This window comes from Zingiber officinale, chromosome 3B (assembly GCF_018446385.1).
Source record: "Zingiber officinale cultivar Zhangliang chromosome 3B, Zo_v1.1, whole genome shotgun sequence".
Classification (NCBI taxonomy): domain Eukaryota; kingdom Viridiplantae; phylum Streptophyta; class Magnoliopsida; order Zingiberales; family Zingiberaceae; genus Zingiber; species Zingiber officinale.
This window is the reverse complement of record NC_055991.1, coordinates 46,106,489-46,127,885: the sequence shown is the minus strand read 5'-3', so window position 1 is coordinate 46,127,885 and position 21,397 is coordinate 46,106,489. Positions and strand designations below refer to the sequence as shown.

The following is a 21,397-nucleotide window of genomic DNA, read 5'->3' as shown; positions in this document are numbered from 1 at the left end:
CCAAGAAGGAACTCGAGATTCTCGGATAGCCAAGAGGGACCTATTCTTGAATCAACTACAAAATCTCACCATGAAGGAAAACGAAACGGTAAGTGAACTACATGGGAGGTTCAAGGAAATCATCAATGGTCTACATTCCGTAGATGAACGCGTGGAGAATCACGATCTAGTAAGGTACGCTCTTAAAGCCTTTCCAAGGAATGCCTTGTGGTCATCTATGGTAGATGCCTACAAGGTTTCCAAGGATCTTTCCATTGTTAAATTAGACGAATTCTTTTGTGAAATGGAACTTCATGAACTTGCTAACAAAGGTCAAAGAGAGAAAGGTATTGCCTTAGTTGCAGGACCAAAGAACAAGGATGGAAGAAGAAAGAGGGAAAAGAAGAAGGAGAAAGAGATTTCTTCATCTACATCCTCCTCCGAGTCTGATGATGAAGGCGGATCATCATCAAGCGAGATGGCCAACTTCGTGAGGAGAATTATGAGAAGAAGCCGAAGATACAAAGGAAAAGGTAAACCTAATGATCAAAATATCGATAAGACTAATGTTACATGTTATGAGTGTAGCAAGAAAGACCACTACCGGAGTGAGTGTCCAAAACTCAAGAAGGAGGAACGGGCCAAAAAGAAGGAGGAAAGAGCCAAGAAGAAGAAAGCTCTCAAGGCCACTTGGGATGAATCTTCCTCAAGCTCATCGAAGGAGGAAGAGAAGAAGGAGAAGAGTACTCGGCAATTGGCACTCATGGCAAGGGAGGAATCCGATTACGGGAGTGATGGGGACATCAGCCGCGGCTTTATCATCTTCGGATGATGAAGAGGTAACCTCTTCTCACTTAGAAAAATGCTATAAGACTATTACACATTTGTCTACCTTGCTTAAAAAATCAAAAATAGAAAATAAATCATTAAAAGAAGAAGTAGAAAACTTGAGGACCCTTAGGGAAGATGAGGTTGATGACCTACATCTAGAGGTCCTTGAGGATGAGAACAAGGCCTTGAAGGGTGAGGTTGAGAAACTCAAGAAAATGCTTGAAAAATTCTCAACTAGCTCTAAGACCCTAGACATGATTCTAAATGCCCAAAGGGCGGTCTACAACAAGGCTGGATTAGGATACCAACCTAAGGAGTCTAGCTTTATTTCTTTAGTGTCAAGAACCCAATTTCATAGATCGCATGTTTCTAGGGTTCATGAGACTAGGAAGAAGGTAACAAAGGCATGGGTGCCTAAGTCTTTCATTGTAGATGTATTAGGTCCCAAGATTTGGGTACCTAAAACATCTATCTTTCGTGTCTTGTAGGCATTGGTAAAGGGGGAGCGTCTATCAACTTGGTTTGTTGATAGTGGATGCTCCAAGCACATGACCGGGGACAAGTCACTATTTTCTACCATTCAAAACAAAAATAGAGGTAATGTGTCATTTGGTAACAATGGTAGTCTTAAGGTTATAGGAGTTGGAGACATTCATATATCCGAAGGCCTCCAAATCAAGAATGTCCTTCTAGTCAAGGGGATGACTTTTAATCTCCTAAGTGTCAGTCAATTGTGTGATACGGGTTACACAATTGAGTTTCATTCAAGTCAATGTCTGGTCAAACACATTGACACGCTTGACACGGTACTAGTAGGCATAAGAGTAGATAACATTTATCAAATTTCTTTTAAAAGTGCTACTAATGCCTCTGCTAAGTGTTTCATGTCAAAAGAAGAAGAATCATGGCTTTGGCATAGGAGGTTGGCTTATGTGAACATAAAGAATATTAGAAAGCTGGCCAACAAAGGATTAGTGGGAGGCTTACCAAGCATCAAGTACCAAAAGACAAAACTATGTGATGCATGTCAAAAGGGTAAGCAAACAAAAGCAACTCATAAAGGTAAAAGCGTTGTAAGTACCTCTACTGTTTTAGATTTACTGCATATGGACTTGTTTGATTGTAGTAGTGTCATTTCTTTGAATGGTAGTAGATATTACTTAGTGATTATTGATGATTTTACTAGATATACATGGACTTTCTTTTTGAAAAATAAGGATCAAACCATAGATATTTTTATTTCTTTTTGTAGAAGAACTGAAAATAAAAAATCAACAACAATTAAAACAATTAGAAGTGATCATGGTGGAGAATTTCAAAACCATAGATTTTTAGAGTTTTGTCAAGAAAAAGGATATAGGCATGAGTTCTCTACTCCAAGTGTAACAACCACCCTTCTTACTACTACTCTCTAAGGGCGACCGTTACCTAACTCGTACTCTACTTACTAGTGTCACTTATGCTATTATTAGCGACACTTAGATTTATCACGGTTCAGAGAAATTCCTACCGAAAAATTTCGGCAGAGTCTCCCCTGTACCGGTGACCAAATCTATAATACACAAGATATATATACACAGCCACATGCGGCTGGATCACAATTTATTCACAACCACGCAGTAATAAATCATATCATAATCAAAAACTAATCTCGCAACATGAACTAAACTCAATCTCCCAGAATGAAGCATAATAAGCTACAATGCACATCAAACTCAATCATAACTCATAATTTCATAACAGAAATAAGGAAAATGAACTAGACATAAACTCTAAATAAATAAGTCTTGCTAGTCCCCTCTGGACCTCTCCATAGTTCAGTCACCACACACATCCATCATCACCACCACCCTGTCGCCTCCCTTCATATCTTAGCTTTTCCTTTATCTGCAGTAGGAGGAAAGAAAATAAGATCTATAAGCGAAAACGCTTAGTAAGTACTAATCTATCTCATAAAACTCGAAGTGCATAAATGAAATGCATATATGCTGAAACTGAAATAATAAAGCTATCTGCATGTGCTCATGGTATATAGAAAATGGACGGAATACAAATCATACTCAGTATCAAGCAGGATAACAAGAAACTAACACTGTAAACTTAGAATCAAAGAAACTAACCATTCTTATTTATTCTAAGCTTGGAACTTATTTCATTTCTTATATCCTTGTGTTAGAAATTAATCTTTTAATTTCTATCTTTTACTTTCTTCTTCTTTCTTTCTTCCTTCTTACTTAACTTTTCTTTTCTTTGGTTTTCTTTTCTTGGGCCCAGGCCTAGTACCAACTCATGCGCGTTCCCTAATAGGTTGGGGTTGCGAGCCACCAATCCTAAAAGAGCAGACCTCGGTCTACCAGGGCCAAGACCTCGGAAATGGTCACCTGGATTTGTTTAACGACAAGCTCTTGGATGTCGGGTACTAGCCTCTTGCTTTACTTACTTATTATCTTTCTTATTCTGGAAATTAAAAGGAAATGCCTTGACATTTAATTAAGCTCTTAATGTGCTTATAATCCAAAATTACTTTTCAAAATGGTTCAGAATTTCTAAAACATGGTAGTAGCATGGAAAAGTCTAATTCTGCATGCTTAAATTAAGTGGCACATAAATCTCAAGCTACATACTTTAAGATAGCATGCATATAAATTCTTCATGCACAAAAATACGCTAAATCTGTACACATGCTTATCATCACTAAAACTTACTGAAGCTTAAAATCTGTATAAACTTGTTGTAAAGAAAACTCATACTTTCACAAGGCAACAGAAATCAAAACTTGTTGCAACTATCTGTAGTGCCACGGCAGTAACTAAAGCTCTAAACAAAACAATCTAATAAAATTGTTCTTATTCCTCATATAGCAATGAAATTGAATCTAAAATCACATGCTCAGTTCTGTACGTGTTTGTATATAAATTCTTCACGCTAAATCATTAAATTTGCTACCAGAAACTAAAGAGGTAATAACAACATATTTTCATGCTCTCCATCTGCTATGGAAGAAAACCAAAAATTCCAGCAAACTCTAAAGGAGAAACTTTGGAATTAAACATTCCTTAAACATTCTTTACAGTAGCAATGAACTAAAAAGGAACCTATATTTCTAGCAACCATATCCGGTTACAGCAGGTTCCAAAGCAAGGAACTAAAATCCCTAACCTATACCATCTTTCCTTTCTTTGTTCCCATTTGAGGCTCATGGCAACAACCTCAAAACCAAATCCGAACTGCAATGGAAGCAAAGAAAACCAATCGAAGCTCGGAACTACTCGGCACGGCAAAAACCGAAGCAAGGAAAACAAATCGAAGCTCGGAGCAACTCCTACCGCAGGTGAGTAGTACTTACACTTGCTTTTAGGACTTACAACCAGAAGGAGAAATTTAGGGGTTCAGATGGAGCTTGAAGATCTCGGTCCCTTCTCGTCCGTGCGTTCACCTTGCCGAGAGTTCTCTCGGATGTGTGCCGAACCCTCGGAGGAAGAAGCTCGTCGGCCGCCGGAGTTAAGCCCTAAGCCGGCTTTCCTCGTTTCCACCGTGAGAGGGGAAGAATCGCGCTGCCGCTGTCGCGAGAGAGGAGAGGAGATTCGGGAGAAAAAGAAAAATAACCTAATCCCTCCTAACTTAACCTTTTATAACTAGGTCTAACTTTAAACTTTGGGTTCTCATTATAACTCAACTATATTCGCTTCGTACTTGGTTAACAAAACGAGCATAGCTCAGTTGGTTGGGCCGTGTCCGGTTGGGTCGGTCCGACTTGAGGTCGTGGGTTCGAGCTTCGATTTTGACAAATTTCTTTCTTTTTGTAAACATACTAAACGACTTCCAAAAATTACGTAAAAATACTCTAAAAATTTCTAAAAATCTCTAGAATATTTTAAAAGCATTTCCAAATATTTTTTATGGACTTTTAGAACTTTAAATAGGGAAAATTGGGTCGTTACAATCCCCCATACCTTATAAAAAGTTCGTCCTCGAACTTAGAATATCTCTGGATACTTCTGTCTCATACTGTCCTCCCGCTCCCAAGTGATTTCCTCGTGCTTCTGGTTCTGCCAGACGACCTTCACTAGTGGTACTTCTTTATTTCTCAATCTCTTGACTACTCTGTCCACTATCTGTGTAGGTCTGCTCTCATAACTAAGATCCTCTTGGATCTGCACTGACTAAGGCTGAATCACTTGGCTCGGGTCATGGAGACACTTCTTTAGCATAGAGACATGAAACACATTGTGTATTGCTGACATGTCTTGTGGTAAGTCCAGCCTGTAAGCTACTTTCCCAATCCTCTCTATGATCAGGTAAGGTCCTACATAGCGAGGACTTAATTTGCCCTTCTTGCCAAAACCTCATCACTCCCTTCATAGGAGCGACCTTGAGGAAAACTGAATCTCCTACTTGGAATTCCAATGGCCTACGGCGTGTGTCAGCATAACACTTCTGTCTGCTCTGGGCAGTCTCAATTGCTTGAGTAGTCTCATCTATCACCTCTGTCTGAATGCCCAACTCTGCTTCTATCTCTTTTCTCTCTCCTGCTTCTTGCCAGCATATGGGTGATCTGCATTTCCTGCCATAAAGTGCTTCATAAGGTGCCATCTTGATGGTGGCATGATAGCTATTGTTGTAAGCGAATTCAGCTAAGCACAAATACTTGCACCAACTTCCTTTGAAATCTAGCGCACAAGCTCTGAGCATGTCTTCTAAAATCTGATTCACTCGCTCTGTCTGTCCATCAGTCTGTGGATGGAAAGCTGTGCTGAACTTGAGTTTGGTGCCTAGTGCATTCTGAACGCACTCCCAAAAGTGTGAGGTGAAGCGCCCATCTCTATCAGAAACGATAGATTTAGGAACTCCATGAAGTCTGACTACCTCTTTAACATATAGCTGGGCCAACTGCTCTATAGAGTGGGACACCTTGATGGCTAGGAAGTGAGCAGACTTGGTCAATCGGTCCACTATTACCCATATTGCGTCATATCAATTGGTGGTTTTTGGAAGACCTGTTATGAAGTCCATGGATATATCTTCCCATTTCCATTCTGGTATTGGAAGAGGCTGAAGAACTCCTTCTGGTATCTGGTGTTCTACTTTGACCCTCTGACATGTCAGGCAGGTACTGACATATTTAGCTACATTTCTTTTGAGTCCTGACCACCAGAACTTCTGTTTCACATCTTGGTACATCTTGGAAGAACCAGGATGCATGGAGTACGGTGTACTGTGAGCTTCTTCTAAGATCTTCTTCCTCAGTTCTTCATCATTGGGCACGCAAATGCGACTCCCCTGATAAAGAATCCCGCTATCTATTACTCGAAACTCTGATTTGTCTTCTTTCTGTAACCCTTGCTTGATTTTCTGGATGTCTGGATCTTCACTTTGCTTTCAGTATCTCCACAAGCAACATAGACTCTAAGGTTAATGAGAGTTGCCCTTCAATAATTTCAAGTCCAACTCCTTCTGCGTGGCATGCTAATGATGACAAAGACATCGGGGATGCACTGGATTTTTGCTTAGTGCACGAGCTTTGTTTGCTTTACGGTGGTAGATTTCATAGTCGAATCTTTGACTAACTCAACTGCGCTGTCTCATGTTTAAGTCCTTCTGAGTGAAGAAGTACTTAAGACTCTGATGATCTGTGAAGATTCTACACTGAACTCCATACAAATAATGTCGCCAGAGTTTTAGTGCAAAAACCACAGCTGTCAGCTCAAGATCATGAGTGGGGTAGTTCTTTTCATAATCTTTGAGTTGTCTGGAAGCATAAGCTATGACTTTTCTTTCTTACATGAGTACAGCTCCTAAGCCCATCTTGGAAGCATCACTGTAGATGTCGAAACTCTTGTCACTCTCTGGGACTGTCAGGATAGGAGCACTGGTCAGTCTCTTCTTGAGCTCTTGGAAACTTTACTCACATTTATCTGACCATTCAAACTTCTTGTTCTTCCTGGTGAGGGTTGTTAGTGGAGAGGCTATCCTGGAAAAGTCCTCCACGAATTTCCTGTAGTACCCAGCTAAACCAAGAAAGCTTCTGATCTCCTTGGCGTTCTTGGCCTATGCTAATTGTTGACCGCCTCTATTTTGGTTGGGTCCACTTGAATGCCTTCTTTAGAAATTATGTGACCTAGAAAGGCCACCTGATCTAACCAGGACTCACATTTTGAGAATTTAGCGTAAAGCTGTTCCTACTGTAGAGTCTGCAGTACTATTCTCAAGTGCGTGTCATGCTCATCTGGGGTCTTGAATAGACCAGAATGTCATCGATGAATACAATGACAAATTTGTCAAGATATTCTCCGAACACTCTGTTCATTAAGTCCATGAAGGCCGCAGGTGCATTGGTCACTCCAAAGGGCATAACTACAAACTCGTAGTGTCCATATCTGGTTCTAAATGCCGTTCTGGGTATATCTCTTTCTTTCACTTTCAGCTGATGGTACCCAGAGCGCAAGTCTATCTTTAAGAACACCGTCGCTCCTCTTAACTGATCAAATAAGTCATCGATCCTGGGAAGGGGGTATTTGTTCTTGATTGTCACTTGATTCAAAGCTCTGTAGTCTATGCACATCCGCATTGTCCCATCTTTCTTCTTGACAAACAACACAGGAGCTCCCCAAGGTGAGTGACTAGGGCGAATGAAGTCTTTGTCCAGTAACTCCTGTAGTTGCTCTTGTAACTCCTTCAGCTCTGCTGGAGACACGGAGCTTTTGAAATTGGACCGGTTCCAGGAACCAATTCAATCTCAAATTCCACCTCTCTGGGAGGTAGTCCAGTAGCTCTTCCGAAATACTCGATACTCGTACTACCCGACCTCCTCCGCTTGAGTCCCTTCGCTCTTTCGCCTTTACTATGTATGAAGAAAACCTGCACACCCTTTAGCTAACATCCGGTGTGCTGCTAGGGATGAGAGGAGCGGGTCTTCCTCCTTGGCACTCCGGTGAACTCAAAAGTTGGCTCACCTTCTGGACTAAAAATTACTTTCTTTCTGCGGCAGTCCACTGAGGCACTGTACTTGCTGAGGAAATCCATACCAAAAATGATATCGAAATCCTGCATGGCGAGGACTATTAGATTTACATATAGCTCCTTGTCTGCAATTCTAACCAGTACAGCTCGGAGCCACTGATTGGATTCCATGACTTCCCCAGAAGGTAGGGTCGTCAGGAACTTGGAGTTCGTACTCTCTGTAGGCACCTGTAAACTACTGGCAAAAGGTATCGATACAAAAGAATGGGTCGCCCCAGTGTCAAATAGTACAATAGCTATGTGCTGGAAAATAACTACTTGACCTGTTACGACCGTGGAGGCACTAGCAGCTTCTTCTTTGGTGAGGGAGAATACTCTGGCACCCTCAAAGGCTGGAACTGGGGGAGCTTCTAATCTTCCTTGACTGATATAGGGTCCCTCAAATGCTACTTCCATATGGTGCAACTGTGCAGGCTGGCCTCCATATTGCAATGGCTGTGGCTGGGGTACTTTGAATTTGTTAGGACACTCTTTAGCCATGTGTCCCTCCTGACCACAGGAGTAACATCCAGTTTTACCCAAAAGGCAGACTCCTGGGTGTGTTCTCCCACATTTGGAACAGGGAGGGAACTTGGTCTGCTTGTTTGCTGGTCCTCCCTTCTGGCCACCTCCTGTGTTCCACTGCTTCCTTTTACCTTTGCCTTTCCAGTTCTACTTACTTGACTGTGACTTCTGGCTTCCTGCTGTTTTGTCCTTTGTCTTCACTGGCTGATGTTGTGCTCGCTGTGCTTTGATGTTGTTCATGTAATGTTCAGCAATTAATGCTCTACTGATCAATTCTTCGCCAGTCTGAGGCCGATGAGCTTCACTGCTCACATTCAGTGCTATCTGTGGTCTCAACATTCTGAGCATCAGCCTGACTCGTTCCTTCTCTGTACTCACTAGCTCTGGACAGAGACGAGCTAGCCTGTTAAACTTCTTGGCTGCTATAAACTCCTCGTAGTGCTTGTTGGTAATCTGCAGGTGGAAGAACTCTTCATAGAACTCTGACTGGAAATCTGCCCAGGTCATCTGATCAGCTGCTCTCTTGGTCCTTATCCTCTCCCACCAAATGCGAGCATCTCCAGACAGACAGAAAGAGGCGCACTTGACCTTCTCGACTTCTGGCCAGTCAAGAAGCTCCATAGTGCTCTCTAGTGTTTTAAACCAAGCCTGGGCATCCCAGGGCTCAGTCGTGCCTGAGAAGCTCTCTGGTTTCAGCTTCAGCCACTGTATAAGATAAGCTTCTGGTCTCTGGGGTGCTGTGACGGTTCCCTGAGTAGCTGGTGGAGTCTCAGTTACCACTGGGGTCTCTGCAGTGACAGCTGGAGGAGGGGGAGGAACTGCTGGCTGGTTTGCCATCAGATTGACAATCACTTGCTGCTGCTCTGCTACTTGCCTCTGGAGCTGAGCAACTACTTCAGAAAGGTTGGGCTCAGTTGCTCTAGGCACTTCGTTCCCTTGAGCTGGTTCCTCAGTGTGAGTGGCACGGGGACATCCTCTTCTTGCCATCTATTTATTCAAGGTAAAAGCTTGATATCTTACTTTAACACTTTTAATCATACTTAAATATGAATAAAGAAAAGGGAAACTAAATCTTTTATCTTACTTAAGCACTCAAAAAGGAAAGTACTCTATACTGCAGTAAAAATAAGGAAAGCAGAAATAAGAAAGGATTTAAATACTTTCTTACTTGGAGACGGCGAGGATGATGCTGATGTGTGTGTGATGCTGAAGAATGGGAACTGCTCTGATACCAACTGTAACAACCACCCTTCTTACTACTACTCTCTAAGGGCGACCGTTACCTAACTCGTACTCTACTTACTAGTGTCACTTATGCTATTATTAGCGACACTTACGAGAAATTCCTACCGAAAAATTTCGGCAGAGTCTCCCCTGTACCGGTGACCAAATCTATAATACACAAGATATATATACACAGCCACATGCGGCTGGATCACAATTTATTCACAACCACGCAGTAATAAATCATATCATAATCAAAAACTAATCTAGCAACATGAACTAAACTCAATCTCCCAGAATGAAGCATAATAAGCTACAATGCACATCAAACTCAATCATAACTCATAATTTCATAACAGAAATAAGGAAAATGAACTAGACATAAACTCTAAATAAATAAGTCTTGCTAGTCCCCTCTGGACCTCTCCATAGTCACCACACACATCCATCATCACCACCACCCTGTCGCCTCCCTTCATATCTTAGCTTTTCCTTTATCTGCAGTAGGAGGAAAGAAAACAAGATCTATAAGCGAAAACGCTTAGTAAGTACTAATCTATCTCACAAAACTCGAAGTGCATAAATGAAATGCATATATGCTGAAACTGAAATAATAAAGCTATCTGCATGTGCTCATGGTATATAGAAAATGGACGGAATACAAATCATACTCAGTATCAAGCAGGATAACAAGAAACTAACACTGTAAACTTAGAATCAAAGAAACTAACCATTCTTATTTATTCTAAGCTTGGAACTTATTTCATTTCTTATATCCTTGTGTTAGAAATTAATCTTTTAATTTCTATCTTTTACTTTCTTCTTCTTTCTTTCTTCCTTCTTACTTAACTTTTCTTTTCTTTGGTTTTCTTTTCTTGGGCCCAGGCCTAGTACCAACTCATGCGCGTTCCCTAATAGGTTGGGGTTGCGAGCCACCAATCCTAAAAGAGCAGACCTCGGTCTACCAGGGCCAAGACCTCGGAAATGGTCACCTGAATTTGTTTAACGACAAGCTCTTGGATGTCGGGTACTAGCCTCTTGCTTTACTTACTTATTATCTTTCTTATTCTGGAAATTAAAAGGAAATGCCTTGACATTTAATTAAGCTCTTAATGTGCTTATAATCCAAAATTACTTTTCAAAATGGTTCAGAATTTCTAAAACATGGTAGTAGCATGGAAAAGTCTAATTCTGCATGCTTAAATTAAGTGGCACATAAATCTCAAGCTACATACTTTAAGATAGCATGCATATAAATTCTTCATGCACAAAAATACGCTAAATCTGTACACATGCTTATCATCACTAAAACTTACTGAAGCTTAAAATCTGTATAAACTTGTTGTAAAGAAAACTCATACTTTCACAAGGCAACAGAAATCAAAACTTGTTGCAACTATCTGTAGTGCCACGGCAGTAACTAAAGCTCTAAACAAAACAATCTAATAAAATTGTTCTTATTCCTCATATAGCAATGAAATTGAATCTAAAATCACATGCTCAGTTCTGTACGTGTTTGTATATAAATTCTTCACGCTAAATCATTAAATTTGCTACCAGAAACTAAAGAGGTAATAACAACATATTTTCATGCTCTCCATCTGCTATGGAAGAAAACCAAAAATTCCAGCAAACTCTAAAGGAGAAACTTTGGAATTAAACATTCCTTAAACATTCTTTACAGTAGCAATGAACTAAAAAGGAACCTATATTTCTAGCAACCATATCCGGTTACAGCAGGTTCCAAAGCAAGGAACTAAAATCCCTAACCTATACCATCTTTCCTTTCTTTGTTCCCATTTGAGGCTCACGTCAACAACCTCAAAACCAAATCCGAACTGCAATGGAAGCAAAGAAAACCAATCGAAGCTCGGAACTACTCGGCACGGCAAAAACCGAAGCAAGGAAAACAAATCGAAGCTCGGAGCAACTCCTACCGCAGGTGAGTAGTACTTACACTTGCTTTTAGGACTTACAACCAGAAGGAGAAATTTAGGGGTTCGGATGGAGCTTGAAGATCTCGGTCCCTTCTCGTCCGTGCGTTCACCTTGCCGAGAGTTCTCTCGGATGTGTGCCGAACCCTCGGAGGAAGAAGCTCGTCGGCCGCCGGAGTTAAGCCCTAAGCCGGCTTTCCTCGTTTCCACCGCGAGAGGGGAAGAATCGCGCCGCCGCTGTCGCGAGAGAGGAGAGGAGATTCGGGAGAAAAAGAAAAATAACCTAATCCCTCCTAACTTAACCTTTTATAACTAGGTCTAACTTTAAACTTTGGGTTCTCATTATAACTCAACTATATTCGCTTCGTACTTGGTTAACAAGACGAGCATAGCTCAGTTGGTTGGGTCGTGTCCGGTTGGGTCGGTCCGACCCGAGGTCGTGGGTTCGAGCTTCGGTTTTGACAAATTTCTTTCTTTTTGTAAACATACTAAACGACTTCCAAAAATTACGTAAAAATACTCTAAAAATTTCTAAAAATCTCTAAAATATTTTAAAAGCATTTCCGAATATTTTTTATGGACTTTTAGAACTTGAAATAGGGAAAATTGGGTCGTTACACCAAGGACCCCACAGTAAAATGGGGTTGTGGAGAGAAAGAACCGAGCTTTGCAAGAGGCTGCACGAAGCATGCTCAATGAGTACTCACTACCGAGCTACTTGTGGGCTGAAGCTGTGAATACAGCTTGCTATGTGCAAAATCGAGTCCTGATACATAGGTTTTTAGGAAAAACTCCTCATGAACTTTGGTTTGGGAAACCCCCTACAATTAAACATCTTAGGGTGTTTGGTTGTAAGGTGTTTATCTTGAACACCAAGGATCATCTTGGAAAGTTCACGGCTAAGGCTGATGAAGGGATACTGGTCGGGTACTCTCTCTTCAGCAAAGCCTATCGAGTCTACAACAATAGGACTAAATTGATTGAAGAGTCCTCAGATGTAACATTTGAAGAAATCCCTAAATCGAATGATCAATCAAGGGATGTAGGAGAAATTCAACTTGAACTTAGAAATCTAAGTTTGAATGATCAAAATGAAGAAAGAGTCGAGGTTGACTCTGATGACGATAAGCAAAGGCAACAAAGGGCTCAGGCTGATCATTTGCCTGATACTGAGTCTCTGCCTGTGCCTAGTGAGACCATTCATGAGGCACCGCCAACACCAAGGCATTCTAGGATAGCCTCTAGTCATCCCCAAGACCAGATTGTGGGAGACATCCAACAAGGGGTTAGGACTAGATCATTCTTTAGAAATGAGTCTAATGAGGTCACCTTGATCTCAGAAATTGAACCAAAAATAGTTGATGAGGCATTGCACGATCCTGACTGGATCATAGCTATGCAAGATGAGTTAGGTCAATTTGAAAGGAGCCAAGTGTGGGACTTAGTTCCTAGACCTAAGAAGACCACCATTATTGGAACTAAATGGGTCTTCAAAAATAAGTTAAACCAAAAGGGAGAAGTCGTAAGAAACAAGGCGAGACTTGTAGCCAAGGGCTATAGTCAAGTCGAAGGCCTCGATTATGATGAGACTTATGCTCCCGTGGCACGATTAGAGTCCATTCGTTTAATGCTAGCTTTTGCTGCACATAGAGGTTTCAAGCTCTATCAAATGGACGTTAAATCGGCCTTCTTAAATGGATTCATCAAAGAAGAGGTCTATGTTGAACAACCACCAGGGTTTGTGAATACCGAAGCTCCAAACCACGTGTACAAGCTCAAGAAAGCTCTTTATGGGCTTAAACAAGCACCTCGAGCTTGGTACGAAAGGTTGTCAACTTACCTACTAGAAAAGGGTTTTGTGAGAGGTCAAATAGATCCAACACTATTTCTGCGTAGAGATGGTGAAAACATTTTTGTAGCCCAAGTGTATGTCGATGACATAATTTGTGGCTCAAATAACAAGGGCTATTTGAATGAATTTATTTCTCACATGGAAAGTGAGTTTGAGATGAGTCTAGTAGGAGAATTGACATTCTTCCTTGGACTTGAAATCAAACAAACTCGAGATGGAATTTATGTCCATCAGACGAAATACACTCAAGAGATGCTCAAAAAATTCAACATGAGTGACTCTAAGGAAGTGTCCACTCCAATGGCGACAAACACTCGTCTGGACAATGATGAGAGTGGAAAATTAGTTGATTTAACACAATATAGAAGCATGATCGGTAGCCTTCTATATCTCACAGCTAGTCGACCGGACATACTCTTTGCTGTGGGCATGTGCGCTAGATATCAAGTCTGTGCCAAGGAATCTCATTTAATTGCAGTTAAGAGAATTCTGAGATACTTTAAAGACACAATTAGAGTAGGTCTTTGGTACCCTCATACTTAGTCTTTTGACTTGATAGGTTATACCGACTCCGATTATGATGGGTGCAAATTGGATCGGAAAAGCACTAGTGGGGATTGCCAATTCTTAGGATCATCATTGGTTAGTTGGTCAAGTCAGAAGCAACATTGTGTTGCTCTCTCCACGACCGAGGCTGAATACATTGCCATGGGAGAGAGTGTATCACAATTGTTGTGGATGATTCACACTCTAGAAGATTATGGACTTTCGTATAAGGGAGTGCAAGTGTTGTGTGACAACATTAGCACAATAAACCTAACGAAAAATCCAGTCCATCATTCTAGGACCAAACACATTGAAGTGTGTCATCACTTCATTAGAGATCACGTAGCTAGGGGAGACATTGCACTCACATATGTTGAGTCAAAGTCAAACCTAGCCGATATTTTCACCAAACCCCTTCCGGAAAATGAATTTAGTCATTTAAGGAGGGAATTGGGAATGTGTTTGGCTCAATAAGTCATTTTGACCACATCATGATCAATAAGGACCATTAAAATGACAAGAGAAATTGGGAAATTAATTTGGGCAACTTGAGGACATCTCACACAAACTATAAGGTTTAACAAATTATTTTTGTTTGCTAAATATGGGGTGAGATGCTAGGATCAACCAAATTATTCAAAATGTATCATGCATCCCTTGAATAATTAGGTTGAAGAGACATAAATTGAGTATGGGGAAGGCCATTACATAATTCATGTGTATTTGGCTCCTAGATCTTACTCATATATTCCAACCAAGGAATCTTGGTTGGACCTGTGTCTAGAAATCATCTAACCTTGTTGATGTGTTGATTGATACCCTTGATTGATACCTTCCTGATTTTGATTGAAAATACGACAAGTTGGTGAAGAAATTTTGACATATTTTGACAAACTTGTAACTACTCATAGCAAGGATATATTTTGAACCGATAGCCTGAGTCAGATTTATTCCCTTGGTTCACTATAGATCATAGTTTCAGCAAACAAACAAAACAAACTTCTCTGGTTTTGAAACTTTGAGATTCAACACATTTGTTATGAAGTGTCTGAAACTTTCGAGCCTTAAATAATTCCAAATCATTAGAGCTCATCATTAGGAAATATTCATTGGTATCACTGAATATAATCTGTGGGCTCTTCAGATCCTAGGTTCTGAACTTGGAAGTTGTTGAACCAAGTTTCATAGCTTTCGATACGAATTTCAGAGACTGAAATCACTGATTATCAGACACTGATCGGTCCAGGGACCGATCAGGATGATATCTGATCGGTCTCTATGACCGATCAGGAGAGTTCCACCTCTCTGTTCGATATCTGATCGGTCTGTAGATCGATCAGGGGTTTTGGCACGTATCACTAGTTACTGATCGACCTCTGATCGGTCCGGGGACCGATCAGGAGGTTCCCTCATCGGTCTCCACGGCCGATCAGGAGGCTCCGGCACGCGACCTCTGATCCACCTCTGATCGGTCCAGGGCCCGATCAGGAGGCTCTGGCACGCGACCTCTGATCCACCTCTGATCGGTCCAGGGCCCGATCAGGAGGCTCCCTGATCGGTCTCCACGACCGATCAGGACACTCCCTGACCGATCAGGACGTTCCCTGATCGGTCAGGATTTCTCCTGTTCGGACAGCCGTCCGATCTTATGATCTGATCACCCTCTTTAACTTCCCCCAATCCTTCGTCCTCTCATTTCACGCCAAAAACCCTAGCCGAACCACTCCTCAGTCCCGACTCTTCTCTCCATCTTCTCCGAAAGCCTCAAATGGCGCCCAGGTAACTCCTTTTTCCTTCCCGAAATCTTTTCATTGTTGGCATTTTGGTTTCATTTCTCACTGAATCTCTGTATATTGTCTCTTGTCTCGGTTCTTGATTGTTTGGGGCTCCCATGCACTCTCACTTGTCCCGATCATGTCCTATTTTTGGCCTATTTAGGAAGAAATCACCCGGTGAGGGTACTTCTAAGTCATCTGCTGAGAAATCCAAGTCTCAGGCACCCTCCCGACCTCAACCTTCCTCTTCTTCGAGATTCCCGAACCGACAGTTTGAACAAGCGTTTCAACAGAGGACATTCAAGCTACTTCCATGTCGATCTGTGGATCGAAAGTACATGGATGAGTTTTGTCCCTCTGTATCCGAAACCCTGGCATATTATAAACTTGACTCGTTAGTCTACCTAGAAAGGGACATCAACTATGACCTAGTATCTGAATTCTACAACAATCTTCATCAGACCAGTGATGGTGCTTATATAACCAGAGTCGCTAAGAGAACTATCGATTTCTCCGTCGTAGAATTCTTTGGGTATCTAGGTTGCCGAATGTGTTCAGGAGATCCTTTTCCCATTTATCCTGATTTACCAGTCCCATTACCTCCTCCACTTGATGTATCACCTGACACTATCTATGAGTATTTCTTTGGACACCCTAGACCGGATGGACTGGATGAGTTGGATGTCGAGTTTCCTACTTTTGCGGCTCTGAGACTATCTCCTCCTGACTATATTCTTTTTAAGATAGTCACAAACTGTCTTCTTCCAATCACATCCAAACCTCTAGCAGAGATCCGACCATACCACTGCCTGATGCTTTATGGTTTGCGTCGGCGTCTCGATTTTGATATCATGTCGAGCATATATTCTTCGATCATCTCATATACTCAGCCTAGCATATCCACTATTTATATGCCTTATGAGCATATAATTACAGATTGGCTCGAGACCCTTCAGATTGATGTCTCTAAGGGTAGATTAATCAAGATGGTCAGACAGGATTGCAGACTTGGGAAGCGGGCATTTTCCAAGTCTGGAATCATAGGACAAAATGGGGACGTTCGGTGGAAGGATGGGAGAGGTCTGGGAGAGTTACCACGGGCACTTCCTCGATAGGTTGCTGCTCCTCCTCCTGCTGCTGATGAGGTCGATCCTGATCTGCGCTGGCAGATCGCTGAGCTAGAGAGCCGCTTCGATCAGCACGATGAGCTGCTGTCTGCTGAGCTCCATGGACTGTGTGTTCGGATCGACCAGCGCTACGATGACTTACGCAGTCAGCAGTTGGTGACGCAACAGCTGCTTCTGGGCTGGATGGCCAACTATCCACCTCCGCAGTATTTCTCGGGCATCCACCTTCGAGCTCCAGCATGCCGCCTCAGGGTTACGTGCCTCCCGCAGATGATGATGATGTTCATCGTGTTGAGGATGTTGATTGATACATTCTGTTTGTCACTTTGACTGTCTGTGTTTTGGATGCTCTTTTGTTGGATATTTTTGTATGACCTGGATATTTGCTTATTTCATCTATTTATGCTGCTCATTTTCCTATTTTTCTTTATGTGTCATTTCCTATTGGCTATTGATATGCTGTTCATATGCTTTATCTTGACTGCCTCTTATTTCTTTATTACTGTCTCATAATACACTTAGAGGGAATTCTAGGTGCATTAAGAAAAAGACAGTATGGGTTAAGGGGGAGTCTTTTGAGTCTTATCACCCCATTCTCACCTTTTCGGTGTTTGACAAAGGGGGAGAGGATATCTAAGTTTAGAGATGTATGAAGGTTTGATTTTAGGGGAGAAGATAACGGGGAGGATCTTGATTCCCGTTATTGACTTCCTTACATCGTGGTGTATTCATCTTAGGGGGAGGATCTTGATTCCCCTAAAATTATGAAAATAAGAACATTTCTGATCTAAACTTAAATCGTGTTGTCAAACAACAAAAAGGGGGAGATTGTTGATACAGTCTGACCTGGCTGTTATTTTGATGTTGACAAGTCGGTGCTGAGTTTGGCGGCGCGGTTAAAGATCATCAAAGGCGTGGCGGCGGGACTTCTCTACCTCCACCAAGATTGGGAGCAGGTCGTCATCCACAGGGACATCAAGGCCAGCAACGTGCTGCTCGACGAGGAATTCAACGCGAGGTTGGGAGATTTCGGGCTTGCAAGATTGTACGATCATGGCGCTGATCTGACATCCACCAACGTGGTTGGCACCATGGGGTACCTCGCGCCGGAGCTCGCTCGGACCGGAAAGCCCTCGACCGCGGCCGACGTCTTTGCGTTCGGTACGTTCGTGCTGGAGGTCGTCTGTGGCCGGCGGCCGGTGAGCTCCTCGACGGAGGAGCAGGTGGTTCTGGTGGATTGGGTTGTGGAGAACTGGCGAACGGGGTCGATTACGTCGACAAGGGACGCGAGGATGGGGGTGGAGGAGTACGAGGCCGAGGAGGTGGAGTTGGCGCTGAAGGTCGGGCTTCTGTGCTCGCACCCGTTGCCGGCGGCCAGGCCGAGCATAAGGCAGACGATGCGGTATCTGGAAGGTGAGGAGCCGCTGCCGGATCTATCACCGACGTACATGAGCTTCAGTGTTCTTGCGATGCTTCATAATGACGACTTCTTTTGCCCATCTCTGTTTAACCTTCTGCTGTGAGTCTTTTGGAGATACAGGTTGCAGGTACCATACCAGTGCTTAGTTTCAAATTAAGCCTCATCAAAGGAATGAGACAAAGGATCTTTCCACTGCTTTCTCTGCGTCAAATGCATTTGAAGCAGCAACGGCTACAGGTTGCGATTGGCTGTGTTTCTGGCAGTGATCAGGCGGCGATTGGCTTAACTCCTGGTGATTGGTTCGAGCTCAGAGGCACCAGTGAAGACCGTGGTTCTATTGGTGTGAGCTCAAAGAATCAGAAGAGGAAGAGAAGCGATTGGCGACGCCGTAGCTTGCAGCAGGGATTCGGTGCAGGTTGGCAGCGATCCGGTGCAAGCTGGTCGAATGCAGAGACATAAGAAGCAGTGCATGCTGGAAAGAAGAAGATAACGAGAAGCAAGTAAAAAGCTGTGTGTTTCGGTTGAGAGCTTGCTGTGTTCTTGGACTCTGTCTTCATCATCTTCGTGGTTGTGAGCTTACTTCGATTTTCTTTGAGCCACTGTGATCTGTAAGTCTTGTGTGCTTCATTTTAAATCTGTTCGAAGACTTTATGGAGAGGTTTCTCCACCGAGAAGGAGAGCTTCATTAGTCGGAGTCATCCGGGGTGTGATCTACCGAAGATCAAGGGCTCGTCCACCTTACGGACACGCCGAGGAGTAGGGGTAAGTTATCCCCGAACCTCGTATATCTTGTGTTAGTGGTGCTTGGTTCTTTTCTCGTATAATTTCTTTTTGTTTGCTTATTTTCCGCTGCGCTAACAAACTCGCTTAGAATTTTTGTGAAAAGATTAAGATTTTGATGGAGACTATTCACTCCCCCCTCTATAGCCATCCAAAGGATCCCAACAACTATTATATATATATTGTGTTAACTCAGTGTTGTAGGTAAGCCTTAGTAGATCAGGTTGATCAAACACTAAGTGATACCAGGGAAAGTCCAAATAGGCCTGGAGGATAAGATGTTTGGCAAGTAAGGTCAGGTAAATAACTGGAGAAGAGTGTAAGTACCCCGTGGTAGTTTTGATATGATCAACCGAGTCAAGTTAGGTCCTGTTATATTTTGATCCTTATGTCTAAATATGTAGGAACTTAGGAGCACAAGAAGTTGAGTGAGAGATGTAGCTAGCGAAAAGGATGGCACAAGAAGGAGTTGACGGGCTTGGTGCGTTTGAGGGAAGAGGTGCTGTGGAAGAGTACGCTGGTGGACGAGAAGGAAGTGCGCGACATTTCTAAGGAACGAGAATCCAAAGCAGAAGATTGCTCGAGAAGGCCAGAAGATGGATTTGGATAAGCCCAATTCTGGATGGATAAAATCACCTAAGTGAGCGGAGCCGGAGTGGAAGCTCAGATAAAAAGTCAACTCAAAGTTGACTCTTGTCTGTGCACCCGGAGCTATTCTGGGCGTTCAGAGTCCAGGCGCCTGAAACTACTTTGGGCGCTCGGACCACTTTGGTGCTAGCCGGAGCACCTCGACTCCAAGGCGCTGTGGATCCGGATCAGCAAGGGTTCAGGCGCTCAGAGTGGAATAAAATTTTATTCCACGTCTATTGTGTAGCCATTTGAGAGAAGATGAGATTTTCCACGCCGGGGGCACTCAGAGAGGGTCTGGGTGCTCGGACCGTGCCACGTCAACAAACGATCAGTTTCGACCAGAGGGCTATAAATAGAGCCCTGATCTTCTCCATTTTATAGAACACACTTCCTACTTCGAATCTCTTTATGTTTTTCACTTCTGAGCTTTATTTTTGTGAACGAGGCTTCTCCGCCTCTGACTTTTTGTTTGAGAAGGAGATCTTCATAGTGAGCTTATCTTCCTTGGAGTATCAATTCTCTAATTACTAACTAAGTAAATTATTTGTCTCATACTCTTGTTTAATTCTATTACTATTTCTTTAAGTGGGTAATTGTTTGAAAGCCCAATAGTTTGAGAAAAGTATTCGTTGTTTTATTGTGCAGGGCAATTCATCCTCCTCTTGTCGCCCGCAAGGGACCTACAATTGGTATCAAAGCAAGATTGCCTCAGAAGAATAAACCGCCAACTGAAGCAAAGATGATGGTCGGAACAATCATCCACCTGCCAAAGTTCGAGAGAGACTTCGCTTACTAGAAGAAGAAAATGAAGATATATGTCAAAACCAATTTTGATATATTTTTAATTTTTAAAAATGGTTTTACAATACTTACCGATAGAAATGGAAAGTTAAAGAAAGAAGAAAGATGGACAAGGAAAGAACAAGCCGAGTTCATGGCCAATGGAAAAGCAAAATTCCATATGTTAAGCACGTTGCCACCTCAAGAGGTAAATAGAATCAGAGTCTATGAATTTTCAAAAGATCTCTGGGAAAAATTCCTAGAGCTTCACAAAGGATTCTCTGAAGTCAAGCTTGTAAGAAGAGATCTACTTCAGAACCAACTGATGAATCTTCGATTGTAAGAAGGTGAAACGGTCCCTCAACTGCACGCCAAGCTAAATGAACTGATCACCAAACTCATGAGTCTCGGAGAAAAGGTAACCAACTAAAATTCACTAAGGTATGTGCTTAATGTTTTTCCTAGAACACCTGAATGGTCAACTCTAGTAGATGCATATTGCATCTCTAGTGACTTAGAAGTAAGTAATTTAGAAGAGTTATTTTCTACCTTTGAACTAATAAATTCAATCAAGTGCAGGCCAAAAGAAGAAAAAGGAGAGTGAAATTCTATCACTGTAATGAAGAAGGGTACATCAAAGACAAGTGCTCAAAACTGAAGAATAAAGACAAGGATAAAAGACTGATCCAGAACAAGCATAAAAATATAAAGGCGACGTGGGATGAAACGTCGTCAGAGTCAGAGATTAAAGCCCTCACCGGACTTACGCTAATGGCAAGTCATGAAGAAGAAGATGAAGTAAGCTCATTCGAAATGAGCATCGAAAGCATTGATGAAGGGGGAGCAACGTTAGAGGGAACCAACACTTCAGGGGAAGCATCACATAATGAGATCGACAAGGTAAGTCAGGTACGGTCTCTACCTCATGACCAGCTATATAAATTTATTAAAATATTATCCAAAAAATTTTGTCAATTAGAAAATAAGAATAAAAA

General features: G+C 42.3%; 1 protein-coding gene across 1 annotated transcript; it reads left to right on the top strand.

Annotated features, from left to right (window-relative positions):
• Positions 1-773: 773 nt before the first annotated feature.
• On the top strand, positions 774-20,418 carry LOC122054855 (L-type lectin-domain containing receptor kinase SIT2-like). The gene is made up of 3 exons (XM_042616280.1): positions 774-818; positions 17,665-18,311; positions 20,268-20,418. Exons 1-3 carry the CDS (start codon positions 774-776, stop codon positions 20,416-20,418), a joined length of 843 nt encoding a protein of 280 aa, XP_042472214.1.
• The last annotated feature ends 979 nt before the right edge of the window (positions 20,419-21,397 follow it).

What these genes read in the sequence shown, in the direction of transcription:
- LOC122054855 (XM_042616280.1), top strand. Translation starts at nt 774, where the DNA reads ATGGGGACATCAGCCGCGGCTTTATCATCTTCGGATGATGAAGAG. An exon ending in CATCTTCGGATGATGAAGAG is followed by an intron (nt 819 to 17,664) that starts GTAACCTCTTCT and finishes GATGTTGACAAG; the next exon opens with TCGGTGCTGAGTTTGGCGGC. An exon ending in TCTCTGTTTAACCTTCTGCT is followed by an intron (nt 18,312 to 20,267) that starts GTGAGTCTTTTG and finishes TTTATTGTGCAG; the next exon opens with GGCAATTCATCCTCCTCTTG.